General features: G+C 42.6%; 1 protein-coding gene across 4 annotated transcripts in view; it reads right to left on the bottom strand.

Annotated features, from left to right (window-relative positions):
- tln2a (talin 2a) overlaps positions 1–23,820 on the bottom strand; it is a 204,692-nt gene that overhangs the window by 66,162 nt on the left and 114,710 nt on the right. For all 4 annotated transcript variants that reach the window (XM_079496146.1, XM_079496148.1, XM_079496147.1 and 1 more), the window contains 7 exons: positions 23,562–23,670; positions 20,549–20,757; positions 17,331–17,429; positions 15,759–15,926; positions 15,269–15,403; positions 14,783–14,942; positions 11,237–11,403 (listed from right to left, as the gene is read on the bottom strand). In XM_079496146.1, the coding sequence (XP_079352272.1) occupies positions 11,237–11,403; positions 14,783–14,942; positions 15,269–15,403; positions 15,759–15,926; positions 17,331–17,429; positions 20,549–20,757; positions 23,562–23,670 (1,047 nt within the window). The remainder of the gene's footprint in view (positions 1–11,236; positions 11,404–14,782; positions 14,943–15,268; positions 15,404–15,758; positions 15,927–17,330; positions 17,430–20,548; positions 20,758–23,561; positions 23,671–23,820) is intronic.

Genomic DNA, 23,820 nt, shown 5'->3' with positions numbered 1-23,820 from the left:
CATTATAAAGGCTAGGTGTACATTTCACTGATACAATACCAATGTGAGTATATAATCTATCTATGGAATTATACACAATACATACTTGTACCTGTCAAGTTAAAGTCCCTTTTGAATGCTGCGGTATGAAAGCTCGACAATTGGCTGTCAACATTAAGCTGGTGTGATTGGGACACACACAGCAACACCATATGCTCTGTAGTCTGTAGCCTATTGCTTTTGTTTTGATACATCAGTGAATAAAAAGTAGTAAGTATATTCTGAAGAAAATAGTAGTTATTGAGCTTCTACTGAATTAGGCCTATTTAACGGAGTTAAAAAAAAACACATTCAGAAAATAATCTGGCGACTAACTTGGCGATTCCAGAAGGGGATCTCAACTCACATGTTGAGAACCCCTGGTAGAGAATTTCCTGAAATCGGGATCGGATCCAAAAACCTGCCATCGGCATGGCTCTAGTAAAAAAGATTTCTCGGCCTGGGCCATGGCTCAGTGGTCCATCCACCTTGGCTAGTAACCCAGTCTGGCAGTGTGCCGCGGGTTCGTCTCCCGATCCCGACGACCTTTACTGCATGTCTTCCCCCCACCTCTCTCCCCATTTCCTGTCAGCCTACTGTCTGTCCCTCCATAAAAAATAAAAATAAAATAAAGGCAAAAGCCACAAAAAAAAGATTTCTCCTCCAAATCCTCCTAAATTATGTAAACAAACAACATCCCGTCTCCCTTTTTCTCATGTTTTTTCACCAGCAGCACCTCTACCAAAAACAAGTGATGAATTAATTTGAGAGGGGTGGGTGGGAATGTGGAGGGGGGAATGGTAGAATCCCAACTGTCACAACACTAAATAAATCTCTCTTTCATCACCACACACTAAATTAAAAGTGCAACTTCCTCCGACGGTTACCAGGGCAACCGGCCGGCCAAGGTCTGGGTCCACAGTGACAGAGATGAACATGGCTGCAGTGTGACTGTGATTTATTGAGGCATCTAATGGTCCCAACTAGCTGGAAGGTGCAGGGCCTCGTACTGATGATAAGATGGATGGAGATGAGATCTAATGACACCTGAATCAGTGCCCATTGGGCCTACTAGGGAATGATGCAAGTCAGGAAGAAATGCCCCATCCCAGTTAACGCAACACCTGTTGTTCCCGCTGTACCCATTGTACTTGTCTGTCTGTCTGTGTCCCTCTTATGGCTATATGGAGATCTCTGCATTTGTCTGTCCTTTTCCCTTTTATGCCCAAATATGGAGATCCCCCATGTCATCAGTATTATGCCCATATACAGTATGTGCATCCCGGTTAGATCAGCGGTTATTATTATTATTTCTCTCTCTTCTTGTTGCATTGTTTTCCCAAACACTGTAAGGATAAAATGTGTTGTGAGGCCTTTTATTAAATGACAACAAGGCATGGGGGGGGGGCATCCTCAATTGATTCCCCTGAGTGTAGCCAATCTAAGATAAAGAGCACATTCATATTCCCGCCCTTGGGCAGAAACGTCTCATCTCCATATTTTAACTTTGTGTTTTTCCGTAAATGAACGCCCTATTTGATTGCAGTGTCACAGGTTTTGAGGTTGTATCCTATATTCAGCTATTAGTGTAGATTTTTGAGTGGTGTAAACCACTCCTACGACTGGCTTTGTTAGTCTGTCTGTCTGTGCTCAAAAAATGAGCATGGTTGCTACGGTCACCCAGTTCACCCGGGTGTGATTTCATTACGTCAGACATTACGTCAGACCACAGCTGATCAGGCTATGTAAGACCTTACACCACTCAGTTCACACGGGTGTGATTTTTGTCTTACAAACATTAAATTCCCTTTGACAATGAATAGAGAATTTATGTCATACGTGACCAACGTTATGCGTTTGAAATCCTGAAAAGTAACAGTTTTGGACACATGAGGTTTCCACCTGACAGATGTTGTTTCCCAAACTTTATCAGATTCCATTCATTACGCTTCACAACCACTTGGCTGTGAATGGTTTCAATCCACATAGTGACTTGCTAATCATGGGAACAATATGGTTTAAAATCTCTACAAATATGACCCACGAGGGCTGAGCATGAGCCAAGCACACGTCAACATACTGTATAATGATTCCCAGTTCTCAACTACCCCAAAGAAACAAAACAGGCTGTGTGGAATATAAATATTTAGTGAAACTGTCCCGCAATTTGGATACACCCGGGACACAACCGCAGTAGTGTGTGTGTGTGTGTGTGTGTGTGTGTGTGTGTGTGTGTGTGTGTGTTTTGAATACAAAGTTACAGCTTTGTTTATTTCATTTAACTTTCACTAGAGAAAAGCTAAAGGCATTACAAGTCATTATAGGTCCTTCCCACTCTCCCTCAGTATATAGTACCTACAGCTGTGGTTCTGAAAGTGGGGTCCAGAGGGACCCCCAGGAGGGCCTTTAGGGGGTTCCAGGCGGTCCCCAGGCAGCAAAATTAGTTAATATAGCATCAAAATAAATCAGTTTAATCACTTTCACCCTGCATAGATCAGCTATTTGAAAATAACCAATCCATAGGCTCACAAAGACACTACAATTGCTTAGGGGGTCCCTGGAATAAAGTACAGTCCGCGGACAGTTCAGTATGTGAGGTCAGTGAGCTCCGGGGACCCCCCAATGGCCCTTGAGCGGGTTGTCAGGTCTCACGTAGTCAGGCGATCACAGATCTCCGTCTACTGATATGTCTGGGGAAATTTACATTCAATGTGTGGGCTACCGAAGAGAACACCAATGCCAACAAACCGCCCTGCACTGCTTTGAAAACCATTGCATCGGTTTTGTGATGTCATTCGTTAAAAGTCTGATCTTCTCTCTACATGAGACTAGGGAGTCCCAGCTAAATTACTGTCAGTTACTCCGGCAGAAACCTCTTATCTCCATTTTAACTTTGTGTTTTTTTTGGTAATTTACCAAAAAAGATTAACCAGAGATTAAAAAACTGGTCATCAAAATTAAAATGGTTGCGTGCGTGCGTGCGTGCGTGCGTGCGTGCGTGCGCAGATTCAGTTGTGCCTAGATGTCAGTTAGTGGGAGTTAATCCTGATGATGTCATCACACAGAGAGGGTCATGGGAAACGGATGAGAGGAGGAGGATGCAGCAGGACTGCAGGGATCTTTGAAGCAAGCCTGAACTAGTGGCCAAATCTGGTATTGGATGCTACTGCGCACAGCAAAATGTGGCTATAGGTTGGTGTGACCAGACTATCCGCAAAGCAACTCAAAACAAGGGTGAATACCAACCATTTGCCATTTTAGCAATTGTTTTGGAGGCACTATACCCACACGTTTAGCTGTGTTGCTCATTCCAGGAATACCTGATCCTTACAAGCTATACCTCGTTGTAAAAGTGACTAATCAGCGATATATATATATAAAAACAATATAAAATATTAAAGGGGAGAAATAATGGACCAAAGTTAAGTTTCAGAACTTTAGTTTAATTACCTTCCCCAGTAACGAGTAGTGTACAGAAAAGTTGTTAAAATAACCAACACAGTAATTACATTAGTTACTAATCCTAGCAACTAAACACTTATCTATGTTGTATATACATAGATACATAATTCTATTCCATCAGGTTTAGAGGCTGCAAGCAGTGTGTGCAGTCTGGCTGACTGCAGTCTGCTCCTGGGGGATTAATTATTGTTCTAATCCAGTGGATTCACTTCTAGTTCTAAAAGGAGCTTGCTAAATGGGTTGTATTGTAAATCACTACTATAATACTGTATGACAATTAACATAACAATTTGCTTTCTATAACAAGTAATAAGTAAAGTAATATTACTTTTCATAGGAGTATATATATCTTTACTTGCCTTACAAAGCCAAAGTGAAGTAACTACGGGGAAAAGAGCCTCATGAGATATCGGCAAATACTGTAAGTGATATTACACTGTTCTTGAGGTAATTGCTTATCCTTCAAAATCACAAATGCTAATTTGACCTTTGGGATACACAAATAAGTCGGTGTGACCAAAAACGTAGTCACTGCACTTTGACTTTGTAGGGCAAGTAAGTAAAGAGTAACTTATTACACATCCTTAATCCATTTTGGGCGGGAACCCCTTTTGGTGTTTTAAACATTATGTTATAATTTAGCTATTGAAAAATAGCAGATCTACAAGCTCATAGTGGCGCGCTACGAGCTTGTAGGTCTGCTATTTTTGAAAGAATTGTGAAAATGTGGCACAAATCCTGACAGAAAACTGTCAGGATTTAGAAGACATTTTATAAATTTCGACGTCAGGCCTAAATGGGTTAATAACTTGTCCAACACCGCTCCAAAGAGCGCATCAATGGAACCAAAATGGTTCCATTGGAGCTAAATTAACACTGAGGATTTTACTGCGTATGGATGTCACGCTCTATTGTCCCAATGGACGGTCGCAGAAAAGGTCACCTCGTTTGTACAAGAAATGCAAAGCCCAGCTGTGGCTGGGTGATACCATCTCTTTGAGGAAAAAAAGTCCCTGTTCTGAGTCTGTACACACAGAAAGCCATCAAGGATGTTCCCTGCTTCATGCATTATGGAACAGAGCTGGTTTGACATATACTGTAGCCCAAAGAAATAACCTATGATAATTCTAAGGCATGAAGCACCTCTGCTCTGGGGGATTCAGCCCGACCTCGCTGCATGAATGCCAAAAGTCCAGGCAGGGCCGGCCCTCCGATCAGGCAGAACAGGCAGTTGCCTAGGGCATCATGAGGGGAGGGGGGGCATCCACCAAGCAAAAACAAACAAACAGTGCTTTAGAACACAAGGGGGCCATGGTCATTTTTCAAGGGGGCATCACGAAAAATCCTGCCTAGGGCACCAAATTGCTCAGGGCCGGCACTGAGTCCAGGATTGTAAATAAGCTGTGACAACCGGTGCTGGTACGTGTTTCCATATCAGTGCTGGAAGAAATACTCTGATTTATTTTTCAATTAAGTCAAGGTAGCAATGCAACAATGTAAATAGATAATATACTCCGTTACCAGTATAAGTGCATTTTAGTTGAGTAAAAGTACAAAGGCATTGGCGTCAAAATGTGCTTATAGTAGGCCTACCAATAGTATTTCTACTCATTATGCAAGATGTCTGATTTCACACATTTTTGTGAGATCTACATCTACGGTAAAGCCTAAGTATAAAGTGTAGGGCTTAAGTGGTTGGGGAAAGTTTTGTAATAATCTAAATCTTCAAAGTAACCAGTTCCCTATCTAAAGCTGTAGTGGAGTAGAAGTAGAAATCATGGAAAATGGAAATACTCTCAAGTAAAGTAAAAGTACCTCAAAATTGTACTTAACCCATTTTGGGCGGGAACCCCTGTTGGTGTTAGCATTATGTTTTGCTTTAGCTATTGAAAAATAGCAGATCTACAAGCTCATAGCGCGCCACTGAGTGGCGTGCTACGAGCTTGTAGGTCTGCTTTTTTTGAAAAATCGAAGAACGACTGATATAGAAACATAGCTTTTTCAGAAAGCTGTCAGGATGTAGAAGACATTTTTAGAATGTGATCTCAGGTCAAAATGGGTTAAGTGCAGTACTAAAGAAAATCTACATAGCTACTTTTCACCACCACTGTAAATAAGAAAATACGGCCCAGTGGTGGACGTGGTGGTGTTTTGTTATTATTACAACAGTTACTGGAGCAGAACACCTTCCTGCCGAAGAAATATGAATAAATTGAACTTGTTACCTTCCAATTGCACTCATTTCCCAGGTGAAATTAGTGCGTTGATTGAACATTGTAACACAAAGCAAGATAACAAGTGTGCTCTTGCATAGCAAAACTCTGAGAGGGTACACATGTAGCACACTTGAGTCTCCGAGTTAAATTGACAATGTGTGTTATTACAGTGTGCCGATGTCAGAGGCGCACACACAGACAGGGAGATATGAGCAGGAAAATAAAGGAGGAATGGAAGTTCATTACTGCTCACAGACTGTCAACACAGATAGACTTGAAAACATCACCCGGTGACCTTTATGTCTCAAGACGGAATTGGATATAAAACACCACCAGCTTCCCTTATCTTCATCCCAACGCTCATAAGATGGCCACATTTCTGTTTACTCTGTGTCTCAGAGGAAGGCTGTGGACAGTTCAGAAACCTTCCTACCAGTGACATCATTGGTTGGTTGGTTTGGTAATAAGATTCCAAACATTTTTAATGATGCAAGAACAGGCTTCTATTTCAGTATGGTAGCTGTCCAGGAGCAGCTCAGGTGTGCCAATCAGGAGCAAGGATGGCAGCTAGGGCACTCCTGAGCGACGAAGAGCAAGAGGCAAGGTGGGTGGAACACTTCAGGGAGGTTCTCAATCAGCCAACGCCTTCCATGCTCTTCGGTTTTGACCGGGAAACACCAGCTCCAACTCTGAACGTTACTTCAGAAGAGATATCCGGGACTGAGATTGCCAGAGCAATCAAGAGCCTCAAAAACTTGATGAGGTAGCCGCTGAGGTGTTGAAGCACGGCCAGGACGTTGTTGTGGAGAGCCTCACTCGCTTGGTCAACATGATTTGGCATGCTGAAGAAGTTCCGGCCGACTGGAGACGTGGGGTCATTGTGACGCTGCCTAAGAAGTGAAACCTCGCAGACTGCAACAACTGGCGGGGCATCACACTGCTGTCTATCCCTGGCAAGGCATTCTGCAGTGTATTGCGCCAACACCTAAAAGACAAGGTGGATGACATCTTGAGGGAATGGCTGGGCACGTACTCCGACCGCCAAGAGAGAGACCGACAAGTGTGGCAATGGACTGGATGCCAGAAGGTGGAAAGAGGAAGAGAGGCAGGCCAAAGAAGACATGGAGACAGACAGCCAAGGAAGACCTAAGCGAGATGGGTGTCAGCTGGCACTGAGCAAGAAGGGTCGCCAAAGACCGGACCAAATGGAGGGGACTCGTCGCCCAATGTTCCAATAGGAACGAGAGGAACTAAGTAGTAGGAAGTACTGTAAGTAAGTAACTGTCCAGGAAGAGAAAGGCTGTAGTTTCCATTAGCTTGCAATCCCCATCAATGATGTCATTGGTTTCTGAACTGTCCACAGCACACCAATGAGACACAGAGTGAGTACATTTTGCCATCTTACAGTATAATGAGCATTAGTGAGTATCAATTATATGAAGATAGGGTTGAATATCAGTGATTTAAGGTAATCCGGTTAGTGGCTCTTTCATTTAGGTGTTAAATGTCAGCATCAACAGCTCCTGTTCTGCCTGGGTCCAGACCTTTCAATCCTTGCACTCCACCAAGAGGACTGATTCTGCTCTGGAATCATGACATGACACGGTTATGTGGTTTCTGGGTTGAAAAAGCATTTATCCAATGAGGGGCGCAGGGGGACTGATGATTAGCCAATCAGTGACACAAAAGGGAAAAACAACAGCATTGTCAAACTGCTAAGTGCTGTCGGAGGAGTAATAACAATGGTGACTGAGATAGACAACGCTATCAAGGCTGTTCTGAATCCATTGAAACTACCAATTACTTTCAAAATACGAACAGCAGTCTGCTTTGAAGGCATTTATTCACAGGGGAGGTGGCTTTTGTTTTGGCATGGCTACGCATCAGTGTCGACATCAAATGACGTTAGATTCAGGCCGTCTCTAGTGATTGGTTAGGGGAAATCGAATCCCCCTCCCCACGGAAATGGATTAGAGCAAAGGCAATGTCAGAATAAAGATGGAAATTGAGTGTAACCATGCAGTTAATAATTATGTCTGTTATCAGGCAATTAAACTTCCAGCTGTAAATGAAAAGCATTCACGATTTAACGTCATCACCTTCATCCGTGTTTACCTGTCAGATCACATCATCATTAGGGTACGATCACACATGCGCAAATCAAATATTCCTCTCCTGTTCGCATCCGTTCGCATCCTGTGAGCTACGGGCAGAAAAAAGCAGATCTACAAGCTCACAATGAGCATGTAGATCGGCTTTGCAGCATGCAGCTCTGGTCCGCAGCTAAATTGAGGTGACAGTTAATCGAACTAATCCATTTAATAATTTTAATAATAATGTATAAATATATACAGGGGGGAGGGGCGAGAATAATTTCACTTTTGTTTTAACCCATTTTGACCTAAGATCAGATTCTAAAAATGTCTTCTACATCCTGACTTTGATTTTTCAAAAATAGCAGACCTACAAGCTTGTAGCGCGCCACCGAGTGGCGCGCTATGAGCTTGTAGATCTGCTATTTTTCAATAGCTAAAGCATGGCATAAGATAAATGTACGTGCATGAAAAAGTAATCTGCAGAATAACCGCTTGGAGAATAAGCGATAGTACAGCCGTACAACTACTGTACAAGTGTGAATCAGGATTTATTGCGCCTCAAGCAAGCTGCCACTCGGCAAAAGTGTGGAAATAGAAAATAATTTCTTCCTGACAAGGTCTCACGCTGCTAGTTGCTGGCTGTCACACCTCACAACCCATGCACAACTTCACAAAGTGATGGAAGAAACACTCACATGTTCACCCAACCATCCGCTCCATGGACGGCAGTGACATCAAAGAAACTGAGGATTTCAAATATCTTGGATCATACGTAGTCAGTAGCAGAAAGGACTTCCTGACAAGGAAAGGACAGGCCTGGAGTGCTTGTAATAAGCTACATCTTATATGGCAGTCAGACATCTCAAGAGCTACCAAGATCAACCTGTTCAAAGCCTGTGTGGAAAGTATCCTTCTTTATGGTGCCGAAACATGGACAATGAATAAGGAGTTTCGGGATCGTCTTGACGGAACATACAAGACTCCTCATGCGTGTCCAGAACCTCTCATGGAAGGACCATCCCACTAAAGCTCAGATCTATGGAGGCACCCCCCCCCCCCCATCTCAGTTGTTGTGGCAGAAAGAAGACTCCGCTTTGCTGGACACTGCCACAGAGCATTTCGGATATTCTTCTGTGGAGACTACCCTGCCCATCAAGAGGAACAAGACCTCTCACATTTCCAGATGTTCTGATTAGGGACACAGGACTGACTGTGAATGAACTTGGTGTGGCAATGACCAACAGAGACCAGTGGAAGCAGCTTGTGTCGCAGATCTCGAGGGCACTCGAAGGATGATGACCTACTGTCACACCAGTCTCAGGCGAGGGTAGTATGAACATAAAGGATGGCGAGGCAACACAGTTGGGTAGAGTTTAACAATGTTTATTTCCCCCCCAAGTGCAGAATATGTGACAAAAACAAAGGAGACCAAATATCTGAAAGTAGAAAATAAAAATATTCAAAATAAAGTACTTCATATTATATACATAATGTAAATCAAATCAATCATTTTAAATAAACCATTATATAATATATATATAAGTATTTATAAATCAGGCCTTTTTAATGAAATGCAAATCAAATATTATAATATAATATATTATATATATATTATATATAAATCAGGCCTTTTAATGTAAAGCAAATCAGAATATTGTAAATCAACAGATCTGGACCGTTTGCATATTTTACTTTTTTGCAAAAAAGAAAACACGATGGAGGAACTTGAGACGGATAGGAAGCATCAGCTCGACAAACTTTGTCTAAAACTCGACAAAATAAGGCAATCTCAACGAAGACGACACTGGCAAGTGGCAACATGAACAATGTCATAAGATCAAACTCGCCGAAGCTTGTCTCACATTTCTGACAAAGTTGGAGAAGAAAGGTGACCCTCAGACAGACCATATAAGCATCTGTGCAGGGTCATAGACTTGTATACTAGAGTGTTGTCCAATATGCCACTGGGAAAGCACTGTCAAAACGAGACCTATGCCAGGATGATGGTCAGATTTGCAGAGCTGAAAGCAATCCAAGATGTCAAAGAAGCAGAAGCCAATAACAATTTAGCAAGATCCCACCACTGCCACCAAATGTCACATCCCCGTCTCAGGCGAGGATGGCGAGGCAACACAGTTGACAAATATCTGAAAGTAGAAAATAAAAATATATTCAAAATAAAGTACTTCATATTATATACATAATGTAAATCAAATCAATCATTTTAAAAAAAACATTATATAATATAAGTATTAATAAATCAGGCCTTTTTAATGTAAAGCAAATGAAACATAATATAAAATAAACATAATATTATTATATATATATATATATATATATCATAATAAATCAACAGATCTGGACCCAAAAATGCATTTCAATCATGTTATAAAAATAAAGTAAAACATTACCTCCACAGAGACTGACACTTCCTCGACCAGCTCCAGACAGTATCAAACAGTAGACTGACTGACAATGCCATTTCTCAGAGCTATATACCCCCTGGCTCCTCCCACAACATAGGACCAAATGAAAAAGGGGTCAACATGATCCACAACATGTTACAGTCACTCAAAACTGTCACAAAACACAGTTGCATACATTTCAGTTCATTTGAGCTTGTAGCTCTTTGCTTTCTCAAGTCTTTAGTTTTTCCAAAGTCCTTTTTAAGCAACCAATGTCCCTCGGTGACAAACAATCCTCCCTATCCCCAGACAGGAGTTGGTTTGGCCCAAATTGGCCCGATTAGTGTTCAGCTGTGCTTCTCCCTATTTAAAGGCACAGGACCCATTGTAACTGTTTGATTGTTGAGCATCAGAAATATGGTGAGAGCTGTTTGTGATCTGTTTGCTGCTTGCTTATAGTTTGTCCATACCCTTCCTAAACAGTGTGCGCTACTGAAAGGCATGTAAATGAGCCTACCCTGTAACAAGCAAAAGTCACTGTCAGCTTTCAAAATGTACTTGAGTAAAAGTACAAAAGTGTGGGCATCAAAGTACTAAAAGTAAAAGTACAATATTTGGTTCTGCGATGTAGTGGAGTAGAAGTAAAAGCACCAAAAATGGGAAACATTCCAGTAAAGTAAAAAATCCTCAAAAGTGTACACCACTGAACTTCACAAACTGCTACAAACACCACACTCAAAATTTAATAACAGCGCACGCACGCGCACGCACGCACGCACGCACGCACACGCGCACACGCGCACACACGCACACACACACACACACACACACACACACACACACACACACACGTGTTGTGAAAGTGAGCTCACTGTCACACTTCACCCAAAAGCAATTTCCCACCAGTTGTCGTCATGTAATCATTAAACCGAAGCCGAATTGAAGCAAAAAGAAATTAATTGAAAATCTAAACTAACACCACCACCAACACACATCCCACCACCAACACACACCACACACCTTCCCGCCTGGCACTCACCTTGGCTGCCTCCACCATCCTGGCGGTGGCGTCAGCCAGCAGTTTAGCGGCAGCCAGCAGCTTCTTAGAGTTCTCTACGTCCACCTCGGCCTCGGCGTCCGAGCGCATGGCGTTGACCAGGTCAGAGGTGGCCTGGGCCAGAACACGTGCCTGACGCACCATCTCTCCTGATGGAGAGGGGAGGGGGTTATTTACCAAGTGAGTCAGTGAATCACAGAGCAGCGGAGTGAATGATTCATGACGGATTCATGGCATATTGTTCAGTTCACTTCTGTTTATTTGTTATAGTGCAACGTCACACCATGGTTAGGCCTGTCACAATTATTACGCCTGATCATTTTCAGATAATCGCAATTCATTTAATAATGACAATTGGCACAAATTAATCTGTTGCAAAATAGCTGATCTACAAGTTCACAACATGTCGCATTGTGATCTTGGCTATTTTCACTATTTCTGAATGCATGGCCTGTTTTGACCATAGGGCATTATTCATTTTTGACTTTTGGTACCCGTTATTTCTGTGAATATTTAAGTTATTTGTCATCTTATCTGCCCTGTGCAATTTGTTTACAAAGCCTAAAAGGGGAAACCAAATATATTATATATATATATATATTATATTCCAACCAGCTTTTAATTGCAATGATTTGTAATGTACGACAAATAATCATTAACTAAAATGTGACTGTGACTCTCTCTCTCTAATAGACTAGCCAGCAGGGCAGACATTTCATGAAGGCCATGTCCGCTGTGACCGTCAGTTTGGCCTCATGCGTTTCAGAAAATGTGATTGCCCTCAGGCTAGTGGTCATGATGTGCCACAGCACAAGCTGCCCCAGATGTTCTCACCATCTCTTTCCTCATAGACTTTTTAGACACCACTGTCTTTTGTTGAGATTCTGAATTCTTATCTATATTGTGATCTGTAAGAAACTGGTTTTAAACTCCATCCAGTCCAGCACAACCATCGACTATTGATTCATTGATGGCAGGCCTTGACTTTGGCTGGTGACATTTTCACCAGCCAAAGTGAAAATTAAGTAGAACAATATTGAACATCACGCAGAATTGCTTAGGATTGCGAAAATTACTGGAGAGACATTCTTTATAATAATTAGCTTTTTTATCTCTGTTTTTTTTCTTTCTCAGTTATGATTGAGGACACAAGAGTGAATTACGACAGAGCAACCAAAAGTGAGATAGACGCAGAAAGAACAATACATTTGCTTTGAAAGATCGAGATGAATGAACGGTGAACACACCTGGCAGAGAGCTGCTATAATTAAACACCGGTTGATGCTGCCAGCATTCTGCCACTGAATCAGCTTGTTTTGACACCACGTTGAAGTTTATATCAGGTAGGACGTGAAACCCACAAATCTGACATCACTTCAAAGCCTGTATTCTCAGAGTTTGTCAAAGACAGCTTGTCAATCAAATCGATCGATGAGCTTCAGAGCGTCCAGGACCGTCTCTCTGCAGGTTTCTCCGTTGCTCTCAAGTGAGTTTTACGTGACTGACAGTCTTTCTCCAAAACCGGCGGCCGTCAAGTGAGATATCAAAACATGTCAGTTTGAAGAGTATTGCAGTTTGGTTGAAAGGAACCGATTGAAAGGAAAGGAACCTTTGAATTTGAACTTTAAGGCTGTACCTGCCCACAGGAAGACTATTTCTCTAACTTTCTTACTGAATATATTGAAAAGAATAAAACCGTATTCACAAGATACTGGTTCTGTGCTGCATGGGTTAGGAAGGTTACCTGACCTAAGTGTCAATTATTTATCCTTCCACAATAAGGCTGTTTTCAAACCGTCTGCTTGTTTATGAAGAAAAAGCACTGCCTGGAGTGCCTTTTTTACTCAAAGTGAAAGACTGGACATCCTCCTAGCTAGGCAGACGGCGGTACAGGGCAGACCACAACCTCGTTCAGGAGCTCCATCTGGAAGTTTGTTTTTTGAAAAGCTTATTACTTCAGGCAAAGCGAGGTACAGTTTGAAGAGCTGTTGTGGAGGATAGGGTCAACAATCTTCACACAGAAGAAACAATTTACCATGAAGGCTGATGAAAAGCGTCCCATGTCATTCCTCAAAAAAGCACTTTTAGTTGGCAAACCTTGACTAGTGGACACTGTTTGCGCTATGCGGTTAACTTTCTCAAAGATTTTAATGAAAAAATGTGTTGCATAACAGCATAACATTCTCAAGAGTAGTTGAACAGTTATGTCCAAAAACGCGTGTGAAAAAGAACAACCTTTGCTGCATGCCATACCCCCCCCCCCCCCCCAACACTCTCAGGGGCCATCCAGATGAGGACGATTTCGGTGTTTCTCGGGCAAGTAATTAGCCTATCTGCCCTTTTTGTCACACGGAGACGACGTTTTGGGGGACTTCAACGGCTAATTTTGAAACTACCTTCCAGAGTGGGAAAGTTTGGAGACGCGACTTCCACGTCTCCGTGTGTACAGCGAATGCCGCCTAATTTGCTGAAACGGTGATGTCATAGTCCCCTCGCCCCCTCCAAACTAACCAGTGTTAATGGTTTATTTCACCATAACCACTTACATATAAGTATCACAGCTATTTTATATTTGCACATAATGTCTATAAATCTCTTATCCAAAAATAGCCGATCTGCAGCCCACCGTTGCTGAGATTGAGCAGGCATGCACGAGAGAGGAGTTGTGTGTGAGGAGCTGATCACAGATAGAGGGAAAGTGTTATATTTGGCCTATTATTTATGCTATATATTATTGACCGCGTCTGTGTCAGACGCAGTCACAGTCACAGAGAGAGAGAGAGAGAGAGAGAGAGATGCTGCGTGTTAAAAAATAGAAGGGGCGCGCTCTCTCTCTCTCTCTCTCTCTCTCTCTCTCACACACTCTCTCTCTCTCTCTCTCACACTTACTTTGTGCTTGCTGCTGTTTTCAGAAGAATTAATCCAAGGTTTGTCATATATTATGGTTTAGTAGGCATACACTTTAGCTGGTCAGTCAGTGTGTGCAGACTCAGAGAGAGAAGCAGCACTGCTCTGCTCATTAAATTGATATGACGCATATGCGCATCTGATCAAGATAATTAGTTATTTGGCAACACCTGTGTGAAATACCAACGCTTTCATATAGCCTTTAGAATAAGCTTTTTCTTTTTTTTGTAGCCATCTACAGGCCAGCCATGTGTACTGCATCTTTATCTTGAAAACGAAGCAGTTTACCGGTCTCGAGTGGACGTCGTACATAATTAACATAACCGCAATGTAGACGCAGTAAAGTTTTATATCGTTCGCAAACTTAGGCGGGGAACAGCCCGCGACGTCCTCGTCTACCCGGCACATCAGTTTCCTTGGTAAAAAAGCCCCAAAAATATTGTGTAAAAAAAAAGAAAATGCATTGTGTTTGTGGAACTGCTACACTGTCATAAAACCAACTTTTAAATACGGCATTGCTATAGAAAAACGTAAAAAGAGATACAAGGTTTCTGTCCGACCGTGACGTATGTGCATATGTTTTATGTTCAGTTTCCACTGTGCTCCTGGACGGCGACTCACCTGCGTCTCCCATTGAACTGAAGATGTTCTCGGTGACGCTCATGATGGTGTCTGTGGCCTGGTCGTAGCGTCCAATGGGCTCGCCCCGCGAGGCGTACTGGCGCACATGCTGGAGTAGGTCAGAAAGAGCCTGGCCCACAATGCCGGCTGCTGCACTCACCTGTAACACAATGACATGCTGTACGTTACATTAATGTCACTACACTGACTGCTGCACTCACCTGTAACACAATGACATGCTGTACGTTACATTAATGTCACTACACTGACTGCTGCACTCACCTGTAACACAATGACATACTGTACAGTATGTTACATTACTAATGTCACTACACACTGCACTCACCTACCAATGAGGTAGGTTACATTATAATCTTGCTGGTGCACTGTACTATACCATATCACATTGTGTTATTAGGTTAAGAGAGCTGGGTTTCAGGTTTAACATTGCATTATTTGATCTTTTTCTTTTGTGCAAAACTCGACCTGCTTCAGCAGCTCTCCGTCCTCGGTGGCAGACAGACAGGCCTGGACGCAGCTCTCCACTGAGCGGTCCACCAGCTTACCAGCCTCCACCAGCTGCTCCTGACACACCGGGGAGCTGATGGTGGGGCTCACCACCTGGACGGGTGGAGAGAGAGAGAGAGAGATGATGGAGAAGGTTTTAGCACAGTGATTCTTAAACCATTATGACCTGAGTCTGATTCTACAAATGCCTTTTAAATCAGTAGTTCTCACCCTTTCAAGATTTGTACGACAGTCAGTCAGTCAGTCAGTCAGTCAGTCAGTCAGTCAGTCAGTCAGTCAGTCAGTCAGTCAGTCAGTCAGTCAGACACAGACACAGACACAGACACACACACACACACACACACACACACACACACACACACACACACACACACACACACACACACACACACACACACACACACACACACACACACACACACACACACACACACACACACACACACACCTTGGCACATGCCACCAGCTGGGAGGTGGACAGGGCACATTGGGTGGCAGCAGCGATGACCCGGTTCTGCAGCCCAGTGTCTTCAGCCACCTGAGCCACGTTCTTGGCCTTCAGAACCAACATGGCCGCCGCGTTGGCCACGGCCTTGGCCAGGTTCATCAGCACATCCTGGGGACATTCAAATTAACGTCCATCATTTAGGAACACTAGTGTAGTGGTCGACACAGTGCTCAACTCCAGTTCTAGAGTCAAAAGTATACTGTAGAATCAGGGGTGTCCAAACTTTTTTCAAATGGGGCCAAATTAGAAAATATGAAAACATCCAAGGGACAACTACATCGTCTACCTATCATAATGTATTTTTTGACCATTTAAGTCACATTTTTATTTCATCAATATCAGTATCAATGGTCTTTTGTCAGGTGTGCTGTGAACAAAACACAAATAAAGCCTTATTTAACATTACCAAAGATAATCAGATGTGCAAGGTATTTCTGTCTGGCGTTAAGTAGCTACAGTACATTTCTCTTTCATTTGCATTACAATGACAGTCATTTTAGTGTGCTGAGTGGGTGGGGTCTGGTATATAAAACACTTTTGTCCTCTCCAAAATACTTTTTAGCAAGTCCTTCTGAATCCAAAAACAGTTGAGGCTGTCTTCAGATTTCTTAATTTAGGTCCATTATGCCAGACACTTATGCATACCAGCTCTATGCATACTGTATGCAAAATGGGACGTATGGATTATGCCATAATGGACCTTAATTACAAAATCCAAGTCAGAACACCAACATCATTGATTTAGAAATGTTTACTGTAACCACTCGAACCCTAACGTCCCTGTTGTGGGGTGAACATTCAGTCAAAATAGCAGATCAACAAGCTCACAATGAGTCACAACGACATGTGTTGTGAGCTTGTAGATGGGCTATCGTTGGCGAAGAAATTTGGTGTAGAGGGAAAACAGGAGCAAATATAGAGCCCTGGCGGACCCCGGTCAACTAAATGTGTTTAAGTGGTTAAGATATGTTTTGAGAGGCATAACCACATTAAATAAGCCTACACACACTATATCATAATATCAGAAATGTTACGATTCTGTCAAAGTAAGAGTGACAAAGACCCCACCACTTGAAAATAATCACATTTTATCCAAAACGAGTCTATTTTTGAAACGATGCAGCTGTGTTCAACACGAAATCTAATAAAATATTCCAGTTCTGTAACGCAGTGATGAAATTCCATTGCGTTGTGCTAATGAGTTTTTGATTAAATCTTACAGAGCCTGGTTTGCCCCCGAAGCACTACAGCAGTGGGTCTCAACATGTGGTCCAGGACCCCCCATGGGTCCACGAGGGGGACGAGTTAGGAACCAAACGGACCCTTACAGTAACTCTGAGATTTAAATGCACACTGAGTATTTTACAGTGTAGGTTGGGATGCAAATCTTATCTAGCGTGGCCTGATGCATATCAAACTGAGGGTCTTTGAGTTTAAAAATGTTTAGAACCAGACAACCAGTGTAGTATTGTACCATACGTGAAGCGTTGCACTGATGATACATTAACGTACCTGGAATCTCTCATCCGCTTCGTTTTCGCCGATCTGTCGCAGGAGGTCTCCGCTGGCCTGGCCGATACTGCCTGCTGCTGTCAACACTGTTTGCCTGGGCTGTAGAGCACGCACGCACACGCACACACACGCACACACGCAAACACACACACACGCACGCAAACACACACAGTATTATTGTACAAATAGGGCTTCTAAAAGACATGGATTTTCATTTGCATAATCTCATGTATTGACTTGTGGTTTGAACCGAATTAATGTGACTGACATTTTTTTCTACACATATCTTTTTGCACTAAACACCTGCTGTCTGGCACCGTTCTGCAGCCCAAATGTTCAGACGGTTGTTAAGCACGCTGCCGGGGGTTTTCAAACTCATGAATAGGGTTGTAAATGCCTTCCTGAGGGAAAGATATTTCTTTAATCTAATGTTAACTCGGGTAATATATTGTTACACAGACATTACTAGCATTTGCATATTTATATGCGACCGCTTTAGCTCGAGGGGGTGCAGTTCTAGCAATGGGGTCTATGAATACTATGTCTAATAGAGCCCAAATTGTAGTTCAGCGTACAGGGGTGTCCCGCAACAAAAATAGAAGACCTAAAAGTTCTCAACGCCTCATGATGAGCTTGTAGATCTGCTATCTTTGGTGTGCGACACGGTCGTGCAACGTAGCAAAAACTGGGCTTCACTCATTGGTACAGAATGTACAGTACAAACAGTCAAATTACCGTCGACCAGTAATTGGACCAAAATTCAGTGGTACAGATAAGAAAAGGTATTGAATGTTACAGCTAGGAGTAGCCCCAATAACTAAAGATTAACAATGAAGAATGTAAAAAAGCAGCACTAGCAGCAGTGTACCAGTAACAGTATACCAAAGCAGCATCCTGCATAATGCAGAAAGAAATGAGTACAAGTTACAGTATGTAGAAAATGTCACGTCATAGAGCCCCGTTTGAAAGGCAACAGAAAAGAAGGTACACATTTGTCAGCTACAAAGATAGCACAACAAAATGGCCCCATGTGTCCCTAATGTGACACAGTAGAGCGATACACATTGTTGGGTTATTGTTAACTCCTCTCAATGTCACCATATGAGCAACTACTCTACGTGTCTTTTATGAACCACCAGCACAGGAGGAGCTCTTACAATACACAGCGTTTGGACAGTCCAATGATTCTCAACCTGTGAGAACCCATTTGAATGATAATATGAAAAAGAACAAAAGAAAACGTAGAAACCAATTCATGATATTTTTTCCTAAACCTTGAAAAATAAAATCATTCCAATAAATTCTATAAATAGGAGCTTAAAGTTAATGTTAATTCCATTGAACCAAGCCAGAACATGATTGATTATTAAAATAAACCCTGAAAATGCACGCAGCCCGCCCATCCACTTAACACGGCAGCCAGGAGGTGGTCAGATCGGTGGGGGGTGAATGAACACTTTTTAAATGTTCAAGTGGGCCCTGATCCAGAAAATTAAGGTTGAGAACCACTGGTGTAAGCCAGCTCCTACAGGTGGTCCTATAGGGACAGCACCACAACCATGTATCGCCTCCTCCCACACATGTGAGGTTTCTTTTCTCCTAACACAATTTAGGCATTTAGCAGACGCTCTTAATCCAGAGCGATTTACATTAAACGTGCTATACGCTATAGTACCTGCTCCTATACTGTACTATATAATGCTATAATATATATTTGTTTCACTCTGTATTATAAGAAGCTTTTTTGTGCTTTTCAGAATGTGAAACATTCTGAAAAGCACAAAAAAAAGATGGTCTTTACTTCTGAAAACCTGTTCATCCTACTGTTCATCCTTCAGTGGGGTGTCCCACACCCCACTGAAGGAGTCCCACACACCTAAACAAGCTGAAGGTGTTGCTAGTGCAGTGAGTGACAGAGATCACCCTCCCCACGAGGTCCACACCCTTGAACACAGTCCATTGTGTTGAAACCCGTGGTGGATTCAAACCCCTAATCTACATGGTGGTGGTAATGAATTTTACCCCTCCACCCATGCAGACTTCAACCTAATTGATATTTTGTCATATATTTTCTTTGTACCAACTAGCAAATGCATACAGTACATCAACCTCTGCTTGATTAATTCACACCAGAATGGAAAACCTCCCCTAATGACAGAATTGGGCAGCCTGTGGTGGCTATTAGTCCAACAATACTGACATCAATTTGCAAACCCTGTACACTGGAATTGAAGCTCACTTCAAGCCTGCTGTTCCTATTAATGGCCCAGCAGAAGTTGCTATTTCTACTGGTTCTACCGAGTGAAGAAACGCACTCTGCAGTTTCAGCCAATAGCATTAATTTCCGTTTGCATTTCAGACCAGATATAGAAATATGGCGGTGTCTGTCCATTCATATAGGAAAGATATTATGAATCATTCACCACACAAGTGTTTCGTGCACACGCTTTCTCTCTCTGCCACAGTAAAGGCACGAAAGCAAACTAAAGCAGGGCTGTCAGTTACGTTCAGGCCCAGACTTTGTTCAGACACGCCATGAAAAAGAGACAACAGCGAGAATTCTAACTGTCAAACAGAGGAAATTAATGTAATTAGGAGTACTTTGAAGGGTTAGGACTAGGAGACATAATGTGTTGTTTACAGAGGCTTCATAAGGTTCTGCCACGGGCAGGTCTGGAAACTCCCCCAACATTCACTGGCTGGCAAATCTCATTTACTTGATAGATTCTTATTGTTAAATTAGACAGCCGGAAAAGAAAAGAAAAGGCTGCTGTGGGCGGAGAAGAAGAGAATGCCTTTATGGAGCAACATAAAGGGACATAAATGATGGACAGGAAGACAATACCACATTATCATCATCATCATCATCATCATCATCATCACGAATGTTAGGGAATCTGCAGCCATTTGTTCTAAATGCATACATTATATCGATTTCTACATACAGTATGTTGCAACTCATTCCTAATAATAATAATAATAATAATAATAATAATAATAATAATGATAATGATAATGATAATGATAATAATAATGGGGTGGCAGTGGCTCAGGAGTTAGAGCAGATGACTTGGAATCTGAAGATTCCCAGTTGAGCCGATCTACAAGCTCATACCGCATTGCGACGCGTAACAAGCTTTTAGATCAGCTATTTTACATCTCTAGCCGACTCTGAAATCCAGTTCAGTTTATGTTTAGAGCCAGGTCTGTATGCTCACCTCTCCGGAGGCGGGCTCCACCGCCTTCAGCATGTCAGAGACGGCGCCGGCGAGCGTCTTGGCGGCCCTCATTAAGTCGGTGCCGCCGCCCACCTCGTCCTCGGTGAGCGCGGCCAGCAGCTTGACCCCCTTGGACATCTCCGTCAGGTTGGAGGAGATGGTGGTGATGGCACAGCCCACCGCCGTGTAGTCGGTGTCCGTGGGGTCGCCTGGCATGAAGAGGGGAAATAAGGAGGGCATGAGGCGAGGACGTTCACAGAGGAGTGATAATGAGGCCCTGAGGTCAGCGAGAGAGAGAGAGAGAGAGAGAGATATAGAGAGATATACTGTATAGAGAGAGATACAGACAGACAGACAGACAGAACAGACAGACAGACAGACAGACAGACAGACAGACAGACAGACAGACAGACAGACAGACAGACAGACAGACAGACAGACAGACAGAAATGGAGAGATAGTGGTGGAAAAACTAGACAGAATTCTTTTAGGGTCGGATGCCGATTACAAATTTAGAGAGTCATAGACCTTTTTTTAAATGAAAATAAACAAAAAATGTAAGTGAAGTTTCTGAAAAACATTTATTTTGTATTTTTAACTGCCTAAATTATGCAAACCAATTAATACAGATATATTGCATTTATTATAAAGTAAAATTGATGTTGGTTAAGTGTGCCTGCAGGTTTTATACAATATTAAATATTTAACCAGTATTAAGTATTAAGAGTATCAAGTATTAAGAATAGCTTGTGACTAATTACATTTGATCGATTGGAACACGTTGGTGTTTTGTTTTTCGTTTTGCCATTTCATGAAAGGTAATGGTTTTGGACATACAAGGTTTCCACATGACAGTGATGCTATATGAAAGATTTAGCACTGCTGCCAGTAACAAACCCCCCACTGAAACCACACATCAGTTAACTTAAAGGTGATTAATGAGCAAAGTGTCACAACGTATCACACGAAGGAGAGAAGATTCAGGGCCAAGTAGTAGAAGTCTGGCAAGTCACTTTGACTTGATTCAGTCTGGCTCGGAACCAGGAGGTGCCAGCTATGACCAATGCTCCGTTACCCCATAGTGGACAACTGCTTCAAGCGTGATATTTCATCTGTTTTTGGAATTATTCATTCATTGCAAAGGAATGCAACCAAAATAAAACCTCTCAGATACCATTAATTAGAACCAGATCAATAGCAAAGCCCACCCTGAGATAACAGTAATTGGTGGGATTAGTTTAAGTAATGCAGGAAAACTGCGGCGTTAAGAGATGCTTGTAAAACGTGGGCTTGAGACTTAAACGCCAGCTTCATAAAACAAAGTTTCTCCAAAAAGTCATTATATGACTTGAAAAATTCACACATGGTAGACACGAAAAAAAGACTATGGAACATACTGGATGCTGTGCTATCGAAAATGAGTGGCCTGAGCCGGCCGAGCGGTCCAGGCATCTAGGCTGGTAATCCAGCCTGACAGCGTGTCACATGTTGCGGGTTCGAGTCCCGATCCCGACGACCGTTGTTGCGTGTCTGCCCCCCCCCGCCCTTTCCTGTCAAACTACTGTAAATCTAACAATAAAAGGCAAAAACCCCAAAAATATAAAAAATAAATGAGTTAGAGGCCCTCGTCTGCGGCACATGTGAGTAGGGTGCCCTTAATGGGGGGCTCAGATTTCACAGTCATCCTCCACGAAACGTGTTTACAATCATACAAGGCTTGTGTGAGTGTTTCCATGAGTCTGATTCATCATTCTTCTACTTAGCTGAATATCGTTGCCGTCGGATGGAAACCTTCCATGTCTAAAACGGTTCAATTTTTACTATTATCTTTCAATAAAATCGTGAAAACAGCCGATGATCAACAAGCTCACGTGTCGTGATGTGAGGTGCTGTGAGCTTGTAGATCTTCTATTTTCACTACTTTTGTGTGAGACTCTTGACTTTGATGAATTGCAAAAAATCTAAACAAATATTGAAATGTGGAGAGATACTGTACAAGGTTTATGTTGGACAGCGGCGATATGATCGGTACAGTAGGTAGACACACATACTCATGTCTGCTTTGCCACTTAGAATGCCTTATTCATGTCAAAATACTTACAATAGCGCTCAACATTTGTCAAAACATCAAAAAAAGTTAGGATGCATAACTGGGCTTATAGACTTGAGGCAAATTCAAACCGATTTATATACTACTGAGTGCTTTCACCGCGGTGAAGTTGGTTTCATGTTGGATAGACCAGTGGTTCTCAACCTGGGGGCCCCCAAATTATTTGCAACTGAATGGCTGGAAAATGGAAATTGACATAGAGTTTACATAGTACACATAGTACATGCATAAACTTTCCTTAACCCATTTTGACCTGAGATCAGATTCTAAAAATGTCTTCTACATCCTGACAGTTTTCTGAAAAAGCTGTTTCTATGTCAGTGGTTCTTCGATTTTTCAAAAATAGCAGACCTACAAGCTCGTAGCGCGCCACTCGGTGGCGTGCTATGAGCTTGTAGATCTGCTATTTTTCAATAGCTAAAGCATAACATAATGCTAACACCAAAAGGGGTTCCCGCCCAAAATGGGTTAATGATTATATCTGGTTTCAGTATTTATTTATGATGTATTTTCTCTATTATTAAGGTTATTGTAGCGGTCAATTTGTATTGGTGGTGGGGAGGGGGGCGGGGCGGGGGTCGCAAGACCAAAGCATTTCCGGGGGTCCCCAGCCATGAACGTTGAGAACCCCTGGGATAGACATCCAGTTGCCTTTCAGCGTGATAAATGGGGCGTGGAGCAATGCAGACGATGCACACTTTAACGCGCAATTAATTTACAACAGGTAGCATTCATCATCTGATACACCTGAGAAATGCACGTATCGAGGCTGTGCACACGAGTCATGAGTCAGACGTGGTCTTTACTTATAGGATCTATGCTAAAATATCGTTGCGGTCAGAAATGTCAGAAATCTTGCATCTCAATCAACTCTTCATGAGTTTTGCCTTATATGCCACTGACCGGCAGTGAGGTTGACCACGGAGGCGGTTCCCGCGGTGATGGCGTCCACCTGCGAGTGGATCTCGTGTTTGGACTCATCCACCTTGTTCTGGATCCACACCTTGGATGCCTGGGAAATCACGCACACACACACACGCGCACACACACACACACACACACACACACACACACACACACACACACACACACACACACACACACACACACACACACACACACACACACACACACACACACACACACACACACACACACACAC

Source organism: Electrona antarctica (genome assembly GCF_951216825.1).
Source record: "Electrona antarctica genome assembly, chromosome: 3".
NCBI classification, from domain to species: domain Eukaryota; kingdom Metazoa; phylum Chordata; class Actinopteri; order Myctophiformes; family Myctophidae; genus Electrona; species Electrona antarctica.
This window is presented reverse-complemented; position numbering and strand designations above follow the sequence as displayed.